Source organism: Pelophylax lessonae, assembly GCF_965119305.1.
Source record: "Pelophylax lessonae genome assembly, chromosome: 6".
Lineage (NCBI taxonomy): Eukaryota > Metazoa > Chordata > Amphibia > Anura > Ranidae > Pelophylax > Pelophylax lessonae.
In genome coordinates, this window is record NC_138773.1 from 239,639,448 (window position 1) to 239,659,562 (window position 20,115).

The 20,115-nt window shown below is 43.2% G+C and overlaps 1 protein-coding gene across 2 annotated transcripts in view; it reads left to right on the forward strand.

Annotated features, from left to right (window-relative positions):
• SESTD1 (SEC14 and spectrin domain containing 1) overlaps positions 1-20,115 on the forward strand; it is a 252,822-nt gene that overhangs the window by 57,339 nt on the left and 175,368 nt on the right. For both annotated transcript variants that reach the window (XM_082261218.1, XM_082261219.1), the window contains exon 2: positions 16,481-16,559. In XM_082261218.1, coding sequence (XP_082117344.1) covers positions 16,505-16,559 — 55 coding nt within the window. In that variant the 5' untranslated portion in view covers positions 16,481-16,504. The remainder of the gene's footprint in view (positions 1-16,480; positions 16,560-20,115) is intronic.

Genomic DNA, 20,115 nt, shown 5'->3' on the forward strand with positions numbered 1-20,115 from the left:
AATGTTGACCCCCTGAATAAAGGTACGTACCAGGGAGTGCGTGGCCAAGAGTCGTTAATAGAAGACCCCCCAAGGCCAAAACCTGGTCCTTGATGGTACTCAAAGCCAATTTCTGCTCACCCCCCGTTTTTGAAGGAAGGTCAAGACCCGAGCCAACAAGAGAGCAAGGGTGAACACCAAGTGACTCACACCATCAAATGTACGCTTTTCACATACGATGGTAGATCTTCCTCGAGGTAGACTTCCTATCTTTCAACAGTGTTGGAATCCGCGACCCAGGCAAACCTCTATCCTTCAGCACCTGGCTTTCAACAGCCAAGCCATCAAAGCCAGGGACTGTAAAGCAGAATGTAAGATCGGCTTTTGGAACAACAGATTCTCCCTGAGAGGCGGTCTCCAAGGGACATCGGCGAGCAGCCGCACCAGGTCAGCGTACCAAGGCCAGCCTGGAGCCACTAGAATGACCGGAATCCCTTCTACCTTGATCCTGCGCAAGAGTCTTTGCAGAAGCTTGAGAGGAGGGAAGACGTAAATCAGACAATACTGGCCCCATGGGGCCAACAGCGCGTCTGTGCATGTCCGCCAGAGGATCCTGTGACGTGCCACAAACCTCTGGAACTTTACTGTTGAGCCGGAATGCCAACAGATCCACCTCCTGGTGCTCCAACGGAGATATAACTGATAAAACGCATCCGGATGAAGGGACCCAGGACACCTCCCCAGCCGGACAGACTGGCATCTGTGGTGACCACTGTCTAGTACAAGGGGAGAAAGGATTTTCCCTGACGAAGAGCGAAGCCACCAGACCAGAGACCCTTTGTTTCTTGGCTCAGCCAGATCTGATTGTCCAGAGACTTCGGACACTTGTCCCATTTGGCCAAGATCTCCCTTTTGTAGGGACCTCGTATGGAATTGTGCAAACGGGACCGTCTCGAAGGTAGAAACCATCAGGCCCAGCACCCATATGCAAGTTCGGAGAGATGACCACCTGCTGGACAGCAGGAAATGAATCACAGCATGCAATTTCTGGAGTTCGTCCAGGAGAAGTAACACTCTGGCTAGAGAGCTGTGTTCAAAGTCAGACCCAGATAGTCCAACTTTGTGGAAGGAACCAGAGCAGACTTCTGATAATTCAGAAGCCAGCTGAACTCCCTCAGTGTCCGTATAGTGATTCTCGCGTCCACCAGAGCAGTAGGGGACTCGCAGGAGAAGGTTGTCCAGGTTGCCCAGCTATGCGATCCCCCATTGACGTAACAATGCCAGCACCGGAGCCAACACTTTTGGGAAGACCCAAGGAGCGGAGGTGAGATAGAAGGGTAATTCCACAAACTAATGCTTCTCTCCCACAGCAAAGTGGAGGAAGCGCTAGTGATGGACACATATTGGAATGTGTAAGTAAGCATCCTTAATATCGATGGAGGAAAGGAAATCCCCTGATGCAGGGATGCCACCACCATGAGCCTCCCAATGATGTCATCCAGGGTTACTCCAAACAGGCAATCTCCCTGAAAAGGATGGTCAGTTAAGGCTTTTTTAAGAGGTCTGGTCCGCAGACCCAACACTTGAGCCATAAAACACACCTAAGGACCACTGCCGAAACAGTTTAGCAACCAGGGGAGCCGCATCCAAAGAAGCATCACAGATCAACTGCAGCCTCTGGGCCAACTGCTCCCCCAGTTCAGCAAAGGCAGGTTGGAGTTGCTCACCCTCCAGGTCACGGCGTAAAAGTTTAGCCCCACTCGATCCAAGTTTGCGACGCCAGGGCAATGATGAAGACCAGCCTAAGTGCCAAACCCGCAACAGTGAACATATTGTGGGCCACAGCCTCTGCTTTTCTGTAAGCCAGATCCTTAAAGACCGGCGATTCTTCAACCGGGATCATGGTTGCCCTATTTAACCAGGAAACTGGGGGATCCTCCACCAGTGGAATAGTCCACTTTTTAAGGAGGAATTCCTCAAAGGGTTACCTCACTGGAAATCGCTTAGGGACCACAAAGGGACATTTCCCACTATTTTGCAACAAACCTGTCAAAATAGGAGGGGAAAGGAAACACCTTTGCCGCTCTAGACGGCTTGTGAGTGCCAAAGGGAACAGACGCCTCCGCTGCAGCTTCAGCTGCATCCTCCCATTTTTTTAAAGTCTCACGCGCAGACACAATCATTGCGTCCACCCAAATCTACTTCTAGGAAGATCTACCACCGTACGTGGAAGACGTACATTACATGGTGTGAGTCTCTTGAGGTTCATCCTCACTTCTTCTCTGTGGCTCGGATTTTGACCTTCCTTCAACGGGGGGTTGAACAGAAATTGGCCTTAAGTACCATCAAGGGCCAGGTGTCTTCTTCCAACGACCCTTGGCCACACACTCCCTGGTGCATACCTTTCTTCAGGGGGTCTGACATTTGGTTCCTCCAGTGCGGTCTCCGTTGCCACCTTGGGACCTCAATTTGGTGCTTTCGTTCCTCCAGAAGTCTCCCTTTGAGAATCTTCGGGAGATTCCCTTACTTACGGTGTCTCAGAAGGTGGCTTTTTTCAGTTGCTTTCACCTCTGCGCGCAGGGTGTCAGAACTGGCGGCGTTATGCTGTCGTTCACCTTACTTGGTGATTTACAGAGATAAGGTGGTTCTTTGCCCCTGTCCGTCATTCCTCCCAAGGGTTGTCTCTGATTTTAATTTGAATGAAGACATTGTGTTGCCTTCCCTGTTGTTGTCCCAGGTCAAAACATCCAAAGGAAATTGCCTTGGATGTGGTCCGGGCAATTAGGGTGTACCTGGCAGCTATGGAGTCTTTTAGGAAGTCAGACTCACTATTTTTGCTCACGGATGGGCCTTGGAAAGGGTTGTCCGCTTCCTCTGCAGAGATGGATCAGACAGACAGTTATTCAGGCCTATTCCATCAGGGGTCAGGTTCCTCCTTTCCCTGTCAAGGCACATTCTACTTTAGTGCCTCCTGGGCCTTCTGTCATCAGGCGTCAGTGATGCAGGTTTGCAAGGCAGCACTTTCACGAAGTTCTATAAAGTGGATGTGTTGGCATCTGCGGATGCTTCTTTTGGCCGCAGAGTTTTGCAGGCTGCTGTTTAGAGGACCTGATCCTCTTTGAGGGTGTATTGTGTTTTTCAGGTGGGCTCCAGTTGTTTTTGGTTGAGCTCATGTTGCCTGGTTGGCTACTGTTTAGCCTTGGGGATTTTTTTTTCTGTTCCCACCCCTCATGTTTAATACTGCTTTGGGACATCCCAATGGTCATGAAGATCAGGAGCTGTAATGTATGTAAAAATACTGCGCTACCCTGGTAAAATTAAGTATTGAAAAGTGCACGCGCAAACTTGTAAACAATGCTTACATAAAAACTTATTGCTGATAAATGGTGTTATAAATAAATTAATATTAGAATAATCAATAAATAAATATATATTCTGTGATATTCCGTGATAAACCTCTAAAGTGCACGTGCAAACGTGTAAACCATAAATTGATAATATGATAATAAATAACTTTCAGTATGTTGAATATAAATAAAGCACAAAAATTGATTAACATAAAAGTCCAATATAAAAATAGTCCGTGAAGTGAACACAACTTAGTAAGTGCAAAAACGTGCTCAAAAACTCTTGGTGTGGGAATGGGGTAGTGCGTGCCGGTGGTCCTTGGGTTCTCACACTCTGTGCCCAGGGGTAAGGTAACACACTTACCAGAAGGTGTGGATTCCAATGGCATACGCCAATAGGAATCGAAAGCGCTTTGTCTGCTGCTCCTATGTATGGATAGGTGGGTGGGCGATCTCCTTATGGATAGGGATGAGCATTCAGCATGGAAGAAAGAAGGTAGAGGCTCCTCATAGTGTAAAAAGGTTTTGTACCCTTTATTAAAACTTCAAAAAATGCACATCAATCTTCACATACAACATCCAAAAATCCATAAAACCCCCGATCGGTACTGCAGCTTGTACTTTAAAAACACTCCAAATGAGATAAAAACACTCCAGATAAAAACGTGGGTGACACAGCAAACAAACTCGACCCAAAAAAAGCTACAGGGTCAGTGTGGTAATGAAGCCGCTCTTAGAGCTCCTATGTTGCCTCGCGGCTTGGATACACATAGGACGCTGGCTCTACCCGCTGATTGCGCCGAACCCGGAAGTAGGAATCTCGGCGTGCGGTCCAGCTACTGACTCAGAGCGAGGCAACATGCGTGCCAACTTGACGCGTTTCGTCAGAGTGTGACGTCTTCGGAAGTGGCACGTACGTTGCGTTTCAGCTTGGTTATATGGAGGAATATTGGCTCATTTCCTGGTGCAAAACAGCTGGTGCAAAACAGCGGAAATGAGCCAATATTCCTCCATATAACCAAGCTGAAACGCAACGTACGTGCCACTTCCGAAGACGTCACACTCTGACGAAACGCGTCAAGTTGGCATGCACGTTGCCTTTCTCTTGAGTCAGTAGCTGGACCGCACGCCGAGATTCCTACTTCCGGGTTCGGCGCAATCAGCGGGTAGAGCCAGCGTCCTATGTGTATCCTAGCCGCGAGGCAACATAGGAGCTCTAAGAGCGGCTTCATTACCACACTGACCCTGTAGCTTTTTTTGGGTCGAGTTTGTTTGCTGTGTCACCCACGTTTTTATCTGGAGTGTTTTTATCTCATTTGGAGTGTTTTTAAAGTACAAGCTGCAGTACCGATCGGGGGTTTTATGGATTTTTGGATGTTGTATGTGAAGATTAATGTGCATTTTTTGAAGTTTTAATAAAGGTTACAAAACCTTTTTACACTATGAGGAGCCTCTACCTTCTTTCTTCCATGCTGAATGCTCATCCCTATCCATAAGGAGATCGTCCACCCACCTATCCATACATAGGAGCAGCAGACAAAGCGCTTTTGATTCCTATTGGCGTATGCCATTGGAATCCACACCTTCTGGTGTTACCTTACCCCTGGGCACAGAGTGTGAGAACCCAAGGACCACCGGCACGCACTACCCCATTCCCACACCAAGAGTTTTTGAGCACGTTTTTGCACTTACTAAGTTGTGTTCACTTCACGGACTATTTTTATATTGGACTTTTATGTTAATCAATTTTTGTGCTTTATTTATATTCAACATACTGAAAGTTATTATCATATTATCAATTTATGGTTTACACGTTTGCACGTGCACTTTAGAGGTTTATCACGGAATATTACAGAATATATAATTATTTATTGATTATTCTAATATTAATTTATTAATAACACCATTTATCAGCAATACGTTTTTATGTAAGCATTGTTTACAAGTTTGCACGTGCACTTTTCAATACTTAATTTTACCAGGGTAGCGCAGTATTTTTACATACATTACTTACCCATGAGATCATTATCTTTTTTCTAGTTAGTGTTCTTGATTACTTGCTGCTTCCTATAATACCACACAAAATTACCTAGGCGCGAGTATACTATCCTTCTTTCATCAGGAGCTGTGTCCGTCAATGAACAAAAGAGAAAATGGGATTTTTGACTTGCCATAAAATCAATTTCTCTGCTGTTCATTGACGGACACAGCACCCACCCCTCTGTGGAGTTGTAATTCTTCTGACACTGCTTGTAACAAAACTGAGTACCTATAGCATAGAGAGGGGGGTATACCCCCTGGGACTCCCATAGGCGTAGCCAGATTCTTTTTCTGCCTACTACCCTACTCCTGTATGGGGCAGTATAGCCCAATGGTCATGAAGATCAGGAGCTGATTCCGTCAATGAACATCAGAGAAATGGATTTACGGTAAGTCAAAAATCCAATTTTTTCTCTTCACTTTCACACACTACATTCACGGCTTTCTCTCAAAACAAATTGGAAAAACACTCTCCGTTTTATTACCTTCACAGAAAGGTTAAATCGATAATTCCTTTGGTTCTCTAAAATTCTGCCTTTACATTCTAAGAAAAAACAATATAAAAGTTGTTCTACTCACACGGCACTGTATCAACTGCTTGAACAAATGGATCCACTGGTTATGGCTTAAAGAGGATCTTCGGTCAAAAATAATTTAGTGAAAGTCAACCGTTACAAATACTGTAGCTGCTGACTTTCAATAAACACACATTTGCCAGTCCAGGAATCCAGTGCTGTCCTCACCTGGGCCATTCTTCGGGTTCCTGACACTTCTATCTTGGATGTGGGAGGCTAGCTGTGGCTTCACAACTGGTCTCAGGGGGAACTTCATCTTCCTAGATTGCCCAGGTGATCCAGGCGGAAGTGGGACGGGTGCCTGCCAGAAATGGGTACAAATGAAAGTGACATGGTTTTAGCAAGGTAGTGGCGTCCAGGGCGGCGTCACAGATGAACTGTAGCCCTTGTATAATCTGCTCCAGCAAATCTGATACTGCCGGGGGGATACTTCTCCCCTTTATGTCACGGCGTAACAATTTGGTCCATTCTGTCAATGTTTGTGAGACTAAACCAATGGCCACCAATGGCCACCAATGGCCTAAATGTTGACCCTATCAGGGAAAAAATGGAGCGGGATTCCGCTTCCACTTTTCAATCCACCGGATCCCTAAAGGACGGAGCGTCCTCCAACGGGATAACAGTGGCTTTATTTAGTCTGGAAATCGGTGGGTCCACCACTGGTGGTACCGCCATTTTTTAAGGAGGGATTCCTCAAACGGATAGCGCCTAGCAATGCGTTTGGAAATAGCAGGGGTTCGTTTCGGACGATCCCATTCTTCTTTAATTAGATTACCAAAACATTTGGGCAAGGGAAAAACCTTCGCCATTTTGGTAGGCTTGCTGGTCCCAAAGGGAATTTCAGTGTCAGCTACCTCTGCCTGTGTAACCTCAAGACTTAAGGTTTCTCGGACAGACATGACTAGTGCGTCCACCAACGCTTCTTCTTGTGCTATGGCGGAGGCAGAAACGTCCTCCTCGCTGTCTGAGGAGACCGTACCCGGGACAGCAGCCCCAGAAGAGGGACCTGCAGCTGCAGTGACAAGCTCAGAATCCGTATCTGAGGTGTCAGATGAAATAGGGGTAGGCGGGGGTCGCTTTCTTGACCCCCGTCCCTGACAGGCTACCTCCACCCGGGATACCAAAGACTCCAAAACTGCTGATAATGCATCAATCACAAGTGGGGCACTGGAGGGTCCTGCGGCCACCTCGAGGGGATCAGGTGAGGATACATGTGTGGCAGGGTCCATGATTAATCCCAGACACTTCCATCAAGTGGATATAGGAGGAGTCCCCTGTAGTGCATTTGCACATCTCTCCTAGCAAGGAGTATTATCTCCAAGGAATAGAAAGGCTGGATTCATCTCTTTTTCATGGATAGTGTAGGACCCACTGATAATGGGGTACTTTGACGCAGTAGTGGGCTTGAGCACGATATGGCCATATGGTGGGACCAAACCCCCATTTTTATCTATGGATTGTCTTCAGATTTGGTAGTTATTTCTTTTGCATTTGCGCGCTATTCTTTTTTAATATACATGTCTATTGGTTCATAGCTGCAGCAGCTTTAGAAATACATGGGTATGCTCCCCCAAATTTTTTGCCTGTTTATTACATATGAAAGTGACATGGTTTTAATTTTTTTTTTTTTTGACTAAGACGTGCCATATGGCAAAGCAACAGAAAATGTTTAGCACAGGATAGCTTCCCCCCCTCCCCCCCCTCCCCCCCATTTTGACTTTAGCTTAAATTGCAATCAGGATACAGTATTCAAATCCAAAACCTTTTTCTTAAATTTTGGATAGACTAGAGAAAAAGTCAGAACCCTTATCAGATGTTTTTTTGTTCGGTTTGTGTCCCTTTTGGAAAGGTTTACCTTTGCTTCCTTTTTCTGTAGACCCAACAGAATGTGAGAGGAAATTTCTTCAAAGTGAGGGAATTACCCTATAGAAAGTTGTCAATGAAACAGAAACAGGTGCACCTATTGTAAAACTTTCCCTCTATTCCTGTTCTGGTGACAACTCAAAAGTTTGGCATTTCAATTAATTTTTTCATAGTAACAGGCTTTACCAGCAGTGTTATTTTGTCAACGAAAATTTTTTCATCATAGTTTTTTGTCCGCTGCATGTTTTCAGTAACAAAAACAACGGAAATAAAATTAAGTTTCAATTCGGATGACTAGAATACGACTAAAACGGCATTTTAGTCAAAAGACTATGACTAAAACTAAATACATTTTTACATTAAAATTAACAGTGGTCAAAAAGCAATATAATCTATATTAATAATAATAAATATTGCATAATAATATTTGTTTAAAAATCTTGGTTTTATTTAGAAAGAGCATCATGATACTTGTTTTCATTATTAACAGTGAACTGTTCGTTTTTTCATTCAGGTAATGTGTGAAATGGCATTAAAGCCAATAGAATTGACACTTTTTTTGTTTTTTTAGATTTTAGTTACACTTCTTTTGTCAAAAAGCAATTTTCTTGTTAGTTTGACACTGGAGATTTTAGGTGACTAAAATACAACTAACACTAAAACAATTCCAGTGACTAGAATACGACTAAAATTAAAATGGTATTTTAGTCAAAAGACTGTCTAAAACTAAATCGTAATTTGACATCAAAATTAACACTGTTCATCAGGTCATTTAGGGTGAACCTCCCCTTGCACGTGATTGGAGGCTTGAGAACAAACTTCACTAAGATAAGTAAACATTCTCTTTGTAAAGTGAATTGTCTCTTTAGCTTTTTTTTTTTTTCAACCCAACCCATATGGCTTTGTCTGAAGATTGAGACATAGATATTTAGATCTCCATAGTGCAGGGAACTTGTCATTTAGTGTTTTGTAGAACTGGGAATGCGGTAAAAGTAATCCATAGGGGATAAGAAATTGGTATATGGTGTGCTTTATAGTAAGCGTTTCCTGCAATAAACAACCTATAAAGTCAAAGTAAAAGCACATTATAGTAGTTTACAGTGATTGTGTCTGATCAACCTTAATGTCTGCTGTAAGCCTTGGCTTCAAACAAACTGATGGTTATAAATGCATTTATTCCTGCTGTCTTGGGTAACTGGTAATTTCCTTTACTTATCCTCCTATATTAGATTTAGGAATGTACACAGCGTACTTTCAGAAAAGCTGACCCTTGCCGGCTAGAGGTTATTTGTGTTCACAACATGTAGTACTATGGAAACATAAAAGTGAACTTTTGGGAATCTGTACTGGCTTAACTGGTGGTGTACTAGACTTGCAGGTACCTAGGTATGCCTACACATCTGTAGATTTCTTCACAAAGGTCCGGAGTGTCAGAGAAACTGGTCACACCGTATATAAATACGCAAAGTGTACTCAAACTGGCAGTTTTAACCATGTTCCACAGTCCAGTTTGTTTGTGTAATGCTTTGATCTGTGCCCGGGAATGGTTAAAGTGGAACTTCACCCAAAAGAAGTTTTGCTTGCCTGCCTCCTTCCCTCCACCTCTTTACGTCTTGGCACTTCTTTTTTTTTTATTATTATTATTATTTTGGGGGAGGAGAATGGTATCTGGTTTTGGCAACTACCTGCTTCCACTTCTGGTCGGATCACTCCCCCCCCTTCTCCTGCAGCCTTCTGGGACACAGCAAAAGTCCTAGAATCAAAGAAAGCTACAAGACCTCTCACAAAGCTCAGCATGGCTCCTGCATTTGCAGTGGGCAGCTGGCTGTGAAGCCCTAAGCGGTCACAGCTGACTTCCCAAAGTAAACATGCCATCTCGTGGACCCAAAGATGGCCAAAGAGCCAACTCAGTTTAGGACCACGCTGGATCCCTGAACAGGGGAGTGTCCCCTTATTAAAAGTCAGCAGCTACAGCATTTGTAGCTGCTGACTTGAAATTTTTGGTTTCTAGGGTGAAGAACCGCCCTAAACATGCACCCAAAACCAATTAGAAGAGATGGTCAGGGCACAATGCACTTGTGGTCAGTGCACTTCAGCGAAAACCTTGTCTGAGCACAGAACTCTCCATAGATCTCTAGACACAAAGCAGGTATCACTGTGGTCTGGTTGTTTAGAGGTGATGATATATGTGGGAAGAGGGACACTTGCACTTAGGCACAGATCAGTGTAACCGTGCCCAGTGTGAGTGCACTCTTAAGGCATCATTTACACAGGACTACAGTATTTGCCCATAAGAGGGCCATGTTTACTTTCCTCCCTTTGGTGTCAATCGGGGTGCAGCTGCTGCTTCCAACTTGACAGCGGTGTACGTGCTCAGACCCGAACGCAGACAGTGTGAGTTTTCAGGGCGGTACACCTGCGCAGATGTCATACTGGGAGAAGCTGCTGCGTCCATTCAGCTGCTGCGTCCATTCAGCTGCTGCGTCCCAATTAACATCAGTGGGACTGCCTGCACAAGAATGTACAGTTCCTCCCTGCATCCTGGTGTGGGTAAACATGGCCCTCACATGGGTGTATGCTGTAGCATGCCCTGCATGAATGACGCCTAATTCTGACCTCTTCTCTCCAACATAATGTTTCCCTCTTTTTTTCCCTGCATTTTTTTAATGCAATGGGAGCTTGAGCTCCACCTACTCCAGCCAATTCTGGATTTGCATAAAGGAGCAGCCTGGTTTTGGGAACCATGGGACACTCAGAAATAAAAATGTGCAGTTGAGTGTATGGTATGGATTTAACAACTTGACCTCCGGAAGGTTTTACCCCCTTCATGACCGGCACGTTTTTTTGCTATTCAGCACTGCACTATTTTAATTGGCAACTGCTTGGTCATTCAACACTACCCAAATTAAATTTATATATTTTTTTTTCCACATAAATATAGCTTTCTTTTCGTGGTATTTGATCACCACTGGGTTTTTTTTTTTTTTTTTTTTATTTATTATATAAATGAAAACAAATATTTTGAAAATATTTTCTACTTTTTGTTATAAAGCATATCCAATTAAATCAAATTGCTTCAATTTAGGCCAAAATGTAGGGGAATGCAGGTGAGGCCGCACCTGTTCCCTCTCCCGAATACTGAAATAATCATAATACATAAATAAAACACAGACATCATTATAGGTTGGCAAAAATTTTGGCCGCGGCACGTTTATTGGTGTAAATAAAATTTTAATAAATCTCATCACATTCTAACAATTCAATAATAATAATTATACATTCAACTTTATTAAATGCAAACTTCAATTTTTGCTCAGTCATAAAAGACTCGAGCACAAATGGCATAAATCATAAACCAGTCCCCCCTTTCAATAAAAAGGGTGACAAACCACACAAACGTGCCTTGCGGCAAGGGGGGGGGGGGGGTGGGGAGCTCGTCACGCCCTTCCGGTCTTACTGTGCAGTTACCTCAGAGCGGGGGTCCTTTATCTAATAAGCCCCACTTCTAGAACATTCTAACCAATCACATTACTTCTAGGCTACTTCGAAAGTCACGTGATACCTATCCTTCCCTCCTAAAACCCCTCATTTACATATTTATTGTAATACATATTTTATTTTACATATTTAAAGGTACAGTGCTCCTTTAAACTTAACCGATATATCTATATATTTTTTTTTTTTTAAATGTTATTAATTAAAGAGGGAGGGGTGACCGCATGCCCATGCAGTCGGGCCTAAATTCTTTTGCCCTCCTTTTCATTCTGCTACATGTCTTTGGTAAAAACCAAACTGCGTATTCGAGGACACAATACTATTGGGGACGGTAGTATAGTTCTGATTGTGAATAAGATACTGATCCGTATGGGCAGTATACTAGTAATGGCGGCGATCAGCGACCTATAGTGTGGTGGGCATTCTGGAGCTAACTGACATTGAGTGGTAAAGGACACTGACTGACACTGACATTGCTAGTGACCCTTATATAGTACTACTGTACTGTACGAATGACGCTTGGTGACAGGAGTCATCAGGAGGTCAATCAAGGTATTAACTGTGTGCCTAACCAGTGTATGCAAGTATATGTGTGCGGCTTTTATCTACAGATCTGGCTGGAGTGACTCCTCTCCATGATAACTGAAATTGGGGAAATACAGCAAGAATCTGTGTGTTGTGTTTGTTTACAAACACACAGAAGTCTGTGCTGTGATTGCCACAGCCGATCAGCAGGTATAGAGCCAATATCATTGGCTGTAACTTGCTGAAAAACTTGTGGTGTGTTCACTCATAGCACAGATCAGTAGGGGATGTGTGTATGCGCATCCCTAAACCAGGAAGTTCACAGCGATGTACGGGTATGCCACAGGGGATGGGAGAGCTGCCTGCCAACAGTAAATGTACAGAAAGTTCTTTTTTGGTGTAACATACTTGGAACTGTATGTCCACATGTGATGGAAAGATGAAGTTCTTGAGGTTTCGTCCGGGGATATAGCTGTTGTAGATAGGCATTCTTCATTGAGTACGTCAATGGTTTTGCTGCATCGTTGTGCTGACAACTGGCAGGCAACATATCTGGACAGTACAATTCTGAAGTTATTTGGCAAGAACATTTTCAACTTTTTCCTTTGGCAAAAACATGTTGTAAAGTTTAATTTAGTTTACTATTAATTTATTAGCCACATTTATCAAGTTTGTTTATTCATGAATATAGCTGAGATATTCCATTTTACCAGGGTGTGGTGCTGGCTTTTTCTTTTGTTGAACTAGAATATAGTTGAAAATGATTGTAAAATGTAAGCATAGCTGCTCTAGTTGAGTTAAAGAAGGGTGTGATCATATTCCAGAAGACTGGGTTTCCTTCTTTCTCTCTTTTTTTTTTCTGGCTCTCCTTATTGCAAACCAATGGCTCACCATGATACTGTTGCATTCTCATAACCATTTAATTGAGTCCATGCCAGCCAGAATGTGATTCTGTAAAATGTTGGGTATGATGTTATCTTATCTTGTGTTAACGTTTAAAGTCAGCCATTGTAGGGACTGAATTGGTAATCATTTAATAATTTTATCATTTATTTGCCAGTGGGTGTCATAAAGATGGAGGAAATAGTACTTTAAAGTGATTGTAAAGTATCGTGTATTTTAAAAAAATAACAATGTTATACTTGCCTGCTCTATACGTTTGGGTTTCCTCAGAGCATCCTGGATCCTCCTTTTCTCGGGTTACTCTTTGGTGCTCTTGGCCCCTCCCTCCGGTTGAGTGCCCCCATAGCAAACAGCTAGGAATGGGGGGACTCAAGCTGGGTCACAGCTCCCTGTGTCCATTCTGACATGGAGCTGGGACCCGCCCCTGTCTCTCCTGATTGGCTGAAAGATTTTGGTTGACAGCAGCAGGAGCCAATGGCACCACATTGCTGTCTCAGCCAATGAGGAGGGGAGTCCTGGGCAGCTTAGACACTCCTGCAACATCGCTGGATACAGACGGGCTGAGAGGGGCTGCTGCACACAGGTTTTTTTTATCCTAATGTATAGAATGCATTAAGATTGGGGATTGAGACTCCCCATTTATGATAGCGTCCAAACATATCACATATTTAGGTATTAAAATAGGGAGGACCCCGGGATCTATCTATACTCTAAATTATCCTCCTCTATTCTCCAAAATAACGAGGGAACTGGAAAACTGGATGGAACTGCCATTGTCGCTTTTGGGGAGATGCCACCTAGTCAAGATGGTAAGCTTTGCCCGACTGCTGTATTTTCTTCAAACTCTCCCCCTGCTGATTAGACACAAGGACGTCCAACTGCTCGAGAAGGCCTTTTCTCGTTTTCTTTGGAGGGGGAAGAGACACCGTATCTCTTTCAAAAAACTGCATCTCCCCAGGAGTGACGCGGGTATTAATTTCCCTAATCTGAGATTGTACAATTTGTCCTGTTTACTTAGAGTGGCTTTAGACTGGATATCTCGGACCTCTCAATATTCCAACTTTGACCTGGAGTCCCAGATGTCCAGTCCTTACTCCCTGTCTGCTATTTTGCATACTAAGTGGGTCCATCTGGGCCCTGATCTCCGACATAATCTGCTCCTTAGGGACACTGCTATCGCATGGAGGGAGGTTCGGAAGCTCCTGAAACTACCCTTATACTTTTCCAAATACCTCCCGATTCGTGGTAATCCTAATTTCCCTCCGGGACTAGAGCACGCAGCGTATCAATCCTGGGAAGAGAGGGGTCTGGTAACCTTTGCACACCTGTGCGGCCTGCAAACTGGTATTGCAGTTACCCTCTCTGCACCACTATTGTTAAATATGACCTCCAGGACCCGGACCTCTTTTACCTGTCCCAATGCCTTCACTTCCTTGCTACTGTTGCCAAGGGACTGGCGGACAGATTCAGGCCATCCATATTAGATAACCTGCTCGAGTCTGCTGTCTTTACAATTTCGAGTATCTACAAACCCCAACTGCAGATGTGCCCCCCCCCCCCCGCTGTATTCACCTCTACTGCATCCAATTGGCTTAAGGACTTTCCTGGGGAGGACACCCTACCCAATATGATCAGTGGTCTCCGCACTACCCTTGGGCTCACCCCCAACGCGGTCTGGAAAGGGACGCAGTTGAAAATTTTTCACCGGCCCATATCCCATTCCTCTCTGACAAGACGATTCCTGATACTCATAGATGTCCACAATGTTCAGCTGAGAAGCCTTCTCTTTGCCACAAATTTTGGTCCTGTCCGTCCATCTCTCTGTTTTGGGATCAAGTCTTGACACTCATCAAGGATGTGACACGCCTCCTAGTACCCAAAGACCCTCTGCTGCTGTTGTTTGGATATTGGGACAAACGCCTACAAAAATGGTCGGGCCCCTCGGCCTCTACAGTTCGGTTGTGGATTCTGACCTGCCTCCTTGTAGCCAGACGATCAATCCTTGCCCATTGGATATCTACAACACCTCCCTGGGTTTCACGGGTTAGATCAGAGCTTACCACACTTTTATCTATTGATCGCCTCAATACGGACTTTACCGCCCCCTCTTCACGAAAGTCCTTTCATCAGAAATGGGACCCCTACCTCCTTTTCATCTCGCAACCATCAGACCCATCTACGGACTGTTATACATTTACTTTTCAAGACTCATTTAAGAACACTTCCTGCTGACCCACTTCCTTTCTCCGGTTATAAACCTCGGACCCCGTTTCTCCTCCCACCCCTCCTGCCCTACCCTTCCCCAGTTCGGTTTACTCCTTACCAGAATGAATACTATTGTACTATGACTATGTGTACTTTACCTGTACTTATTACTGATTTGTTATACTGTAAAATTTTTAATAAAAAAAGATTGGGGATCGACCGATTATCGACAAAACTGATATCGAGGGCCGACGTGCACTTTTCCCGATTATATATCGGAATCGTCCCCCCGGAGGTTACTGATATTGCCAATATTTCGGGAAAGTGCTATACTGGAGTGATGCTTGCAGCTAGAGGCATCACCCCAGTACCGGTGTCCATAGCCAACAGTTGGCTGTCTTGTAATGACAACTGATGCGGCTGAGAAGCCACTCAGCTGTCATTACAAGGAGCGGGAGGGGACGTTCCCCCCTCCTGCTGCCACTCTGCGGCTCGCCCGGGTCTCCCGTCTCACCAGCTCTAATCGGGTCTCCATGCAAAAACCCGGAAGTGGTGACCCCCAGATCCCTCCACAAGAGTACCTGTCAAGAAAAAATAAATAAAAAAACATTTTTTTTTTAAATGTACAAAAATATCGACGAATATCGGCCGATACCGATATGCATTGGCCAAAATATCGGTATCGGCAACGAAAAACCGATATTGGTCGATCACTAATTAAGATAAAATTAACCTTCTGCCTCTACAATCTCTTTAAGTGTTAAACCCACAACAGTAAAATCAGGCAGTATATGCAGTGAAACATGCTTGTTATACTCACTGTGAAACCTAAGGGGTTACCGGTAATTCTCTGCATTGTGTAAAAAGGCTGTTTAAACCTGTCTTCTCTTATCCTCCTCTTCTTTTACTGTTCCCAATCCATCTTCTGATAGTACAGAGCCTTGGGGGCACTAAACATGCTCAGTTTGGTGTGTATTGCTAGAGAGGTTTTTTGTTATTTTTTTTTTTCTTGGGAAGGTGCATGTGATTGGCACAGAGCCAATCAGCACTGTCCAGACAGAGGGTCAGGGGTCCTGCAGCCTCATAGGACAGTGGAAGGAAAACCTCTATCGGTGTCTGGGTTACACTTGTAGAAGTCATATGACTGCTATATACTGCTGATGGGAAAAGGTATTTAGCAGTTTATATTTACTAAAGTAATTGCATTTCCGTGTACTGTAGGAGAGCGGATATAGTGAATGCAGGCTCCTAGATTCATTCAGTAACCCTTTCATAAAGACCTTTATGGCCAGTGGCCACTATATGGACTTCTCCACCCTACTGCAAGGGTTTTCTAGTTTTCTAAGCCAAGAAAAGTTGCTGCCAGCCATAGCGGAGGCAATATTTCAGATCATGTCATTGTTGCCAAGCAGCTTCATTCAACCTCTGTGCTGCCAATTCCAAGTGTTTGCTTATTATACTCATGTTTATTTTTCTAGGGTTTTCAACTCCTGATATTTAGGCTTTGTTTGCATGTTTTTGACTAAAGTATGCTTTTTAATTTTTCAGACCTGTTAGCTGTAAAGGAGCAAGATGGATGCCACTGTGATTTTACCGATACTAAAAAAGAAATTGGCTTTCCTTTCAGGTATGTTTCTCTTTGGCTGTGTTTCTGACTTTGTATGAAAGCAAGCAGAGTATGAGCTGCCAGTCACTCTTTTTTGTGGGATTTTCAGAAGCACTTGGATTTGTTTAAATATTTCAGTACGTCTGTTAGTGGTTTTGGCAGAGTAATTTCTTGATGGACCCTTAAATTGATCATGCTGATCTTTCCAGAGCAGGTGTTAAAAATATATCAGAGCTTGGTGTTTGCTTTCCAGCTCAAGTTTGCTGTTCACATATTCAACACTGTTCTCTTCAATGCAAAACTGTGGCAAAAACAGAATACATATTTTCTATTGACACTTGCATTAAAGTAACTAACAGAAATGCATAACATTTTTTATTTTGCATTAAACCAGAATTTTAGTAGAAATTTTGTTTTCAAATCAGATTTTTTTTTTTTTTATTATTTAAAATGATTGTAAAGTCTCGTTTGAAAAAAAAAACAATCATGCTATACTTACCTGCTCTGTGCAGTTGGTTTTGCAAAGAGTGGGCAAGATCCTCCTCTTCTCAGGTCCCTCCTCTGTGCTCCTGGCCCCTCCCTTCTGTTAAGTGCCCCCACAGCAAGCTGCCCGAGGCCGAGTCACAGCTCTCTGTGTTGTGACTCGGCCTGCCCCCCCCCCCTTCTCCTGATTGGCTGTCTGATTTTGGTTGACAGCAGTGGAAGCCAATTGCGCAGCGCTGCTGTCTTAGCCAATGAGGAGGGGAGTCCTGAGCAGCTGAGACACTCCTGCAACATCACTGGATAAAGATGGGTTTAGGTAAGTATTAAGGGGGCTGAGGGGTCCTGCTATGCACAAAAGTTTTTATTTTTCTTATCCTAATGCATAGAATGCATTAAAAAAAAAAAAAATGTTTTTTCAACTCCTTTAACCTGCTTAGCGGTATCCCCGAGTCGGGGTGGATTTTCCATGCTATTATCGGTATCCCTGAGTCACGCTCGGGGTAGATGTGCAGAGCGAGCAGCGGTGTCTCTTACCTTCTCCTGGCGATCCAGCGATGATCTCCCATTGCTGTGATCGCCAGCCGAGATCCCCGCTGCTCGTCCGTCGGTCTGATGACTTTGTGGTTCCGTTCCCGGCATGGGAGCAGAACTAGGGAGGGAAATTCAAACGTTGCACAAAACGCAAACACATAACATTTATATTATATTTATATATATATATATATATATATATATATATATATATATATATATATATATATATATATATATATATATATATATATATATATATATATATATATATATACACACACACACACACACACACACACACACACACACACACACACATATATATATATAACGCATGAATTCTAATCTAATCAATAATATAAATTTATAATATATATATATATATATATATATATATATATATTATTATATAATTAAATTATTGATTAGATTATAATTCATGCGTTTGTGTTTCAAATTTATCACATCTGGGATGTCTACTAGAGTCTTGTTTTGGTCAGGTTTAAGTCAGTAATTACTAAGAATTGTAGGACTATAATACATGACGCCAAATTTCCATGCAAAAAATTGTACCGCTTTTGGTACAGAATTCCTGACATAATCATACCGCCAGGGAGGTTAAATCTGATTTTTTTAATTTAAATTAGATTTTTATTTTATTTTTTTCAAATGTATTTTACTATAGTGCTTTTGGAGTAAAAATCTATTTAAAATAGATTAATAATTAATAAGGAGGAGGAGGATCTAGGCATTAATAATTTAGTTTATTCAGCATGAAATGGAGCCGCATCACCATCCGTCCCAATAAAGTGAATGAGACTGTTGGGGAGTCAACAGCGGGTCAGAGGAGGAGCTGCTGCAGGACGGAGATGACAGTTGCTCTTTAAAAATGATGATCTAAATTGAGTTATTTAAATCAAGCCTTTTTATTGGTGATTTAAATCGGGATTAAAATCGACTTGATTTTAAATCAAATGCATCCTGTAAGGAACTGAATTTCACCTGGTATCTGTCTCCTGCAGTTCTCATAAAGTAAAGCTCAGACTGGGAGAGGTCATTGCATTGAAAGGTCTCCATGCAGCATATTCCCCCTTCCTCTTCCCAGAAGTAGAAACCTGTCAATTTCTCTAGGCGATTGTGTCTTCACTATCCTCAAAATGAGCAAGTACCAATCCAATGCACACTCAGATTCTCTCATTCCCTGACTCCATGTCCATGAAGCTCCCACGATCAGTTACTATTAATGGATCCTCACCTGTAGGAAAACTCTCCCAAACCAACCAATTAGGCTACGTTCACATCTTGGCGTTGCTATTTACAGGCGTTTTTTTGGGCATTTTTTCAGGCGTTTTACAGTTGTTTTTGTGCAGGTGTTTTTAGCTTGACAAGTGACCAATGGAAAAAAAAAAAAAAAAAAAAACGCCTGTAATCTGCCCAAAAAGAAGCTCGTACTTTTTTTTGAGCGTTTTGCTTAAAACGTCAAAACGCTCAGATGTGAACAGGGGCCATTGAAATGTATAGGATTTTTCTTGTTGAGCATTTTTTGAGCTGATCCTAGAGCAGAAAAACGCCCCAAAAACGCCTACATGTGAATTTGGCCTTAGGCTTCTAAAGAGCAGCTGCCATCTCATTTCATTAAAAGCATGGAATGTCTGCTGACTTATTTCAGAGCTCATTGTGATGACATGTGTGATCTAGGACTTTTGCTTTAAGGGTCCTTTCACACGGGCTTTACGCCTGGCGGACTCCGATCACCGTTGAGCAGATGGATGACAGGTTAGTTTACGCTTACTTTGCAGAGACAGACCTGTCAGATCCCCGCTTTCCTCTATGGAGAGATTGGATGATAACTGACTGCCTGTCCATTTTCATCCGATCCTATCCGATCCGATGCTCCAGACGTATGGGAAATAGGGTTTCCTTCCATCTGCATATCATGGATCGGGTTGGATGTGATAGCGGGTGTCAGCGGACAAGTCACCGCTGATATCTACTGCCCCGTATGGGGTGCATATAGAGCATCCTATCCGGTAAGCCTGAAAAACTAACAGGCGGACCTGATCGGAAAGCCTGTGTGAAATGGGGCCTTACTGTCCTTTTTCCATTTGGTTTTGCATTTTTCAGGTTCCAAATATATTCAGTGTAACAGAGGGCTCTCCATGTGTCTAAAAACATTAGCCTGAATTCACTCTTTTACTCCTATGTCCTGTCTGCCAAGAACAAACTTCTAAATCTCTGTATTTCTCAAGGGGTTTTCGAGGTAGGCTTAACAGTGTGATTTACCTGACACTTTGCATGCCTTACATGGCAAAAAGAGACCATGTTTTTTACTGTAGGAAGGATCTGCTATGGTTACATCAGACACAACTCTCTGGCTAGCATAGAGAGATGCCAGGAAACTGTATAAAAGAAAAGCTTCAGGTTTGCTGTGCTAGCTCCTTCTCATAGACTATAGTTTGGAAAATGACATTGAACCCAAAGAGGCTATAATTCAGAAATTGTGCCATCAGCCTCTTAATGCTGTTCATCAATATGGCACAGCCAAGTAGCTCACTTGAGT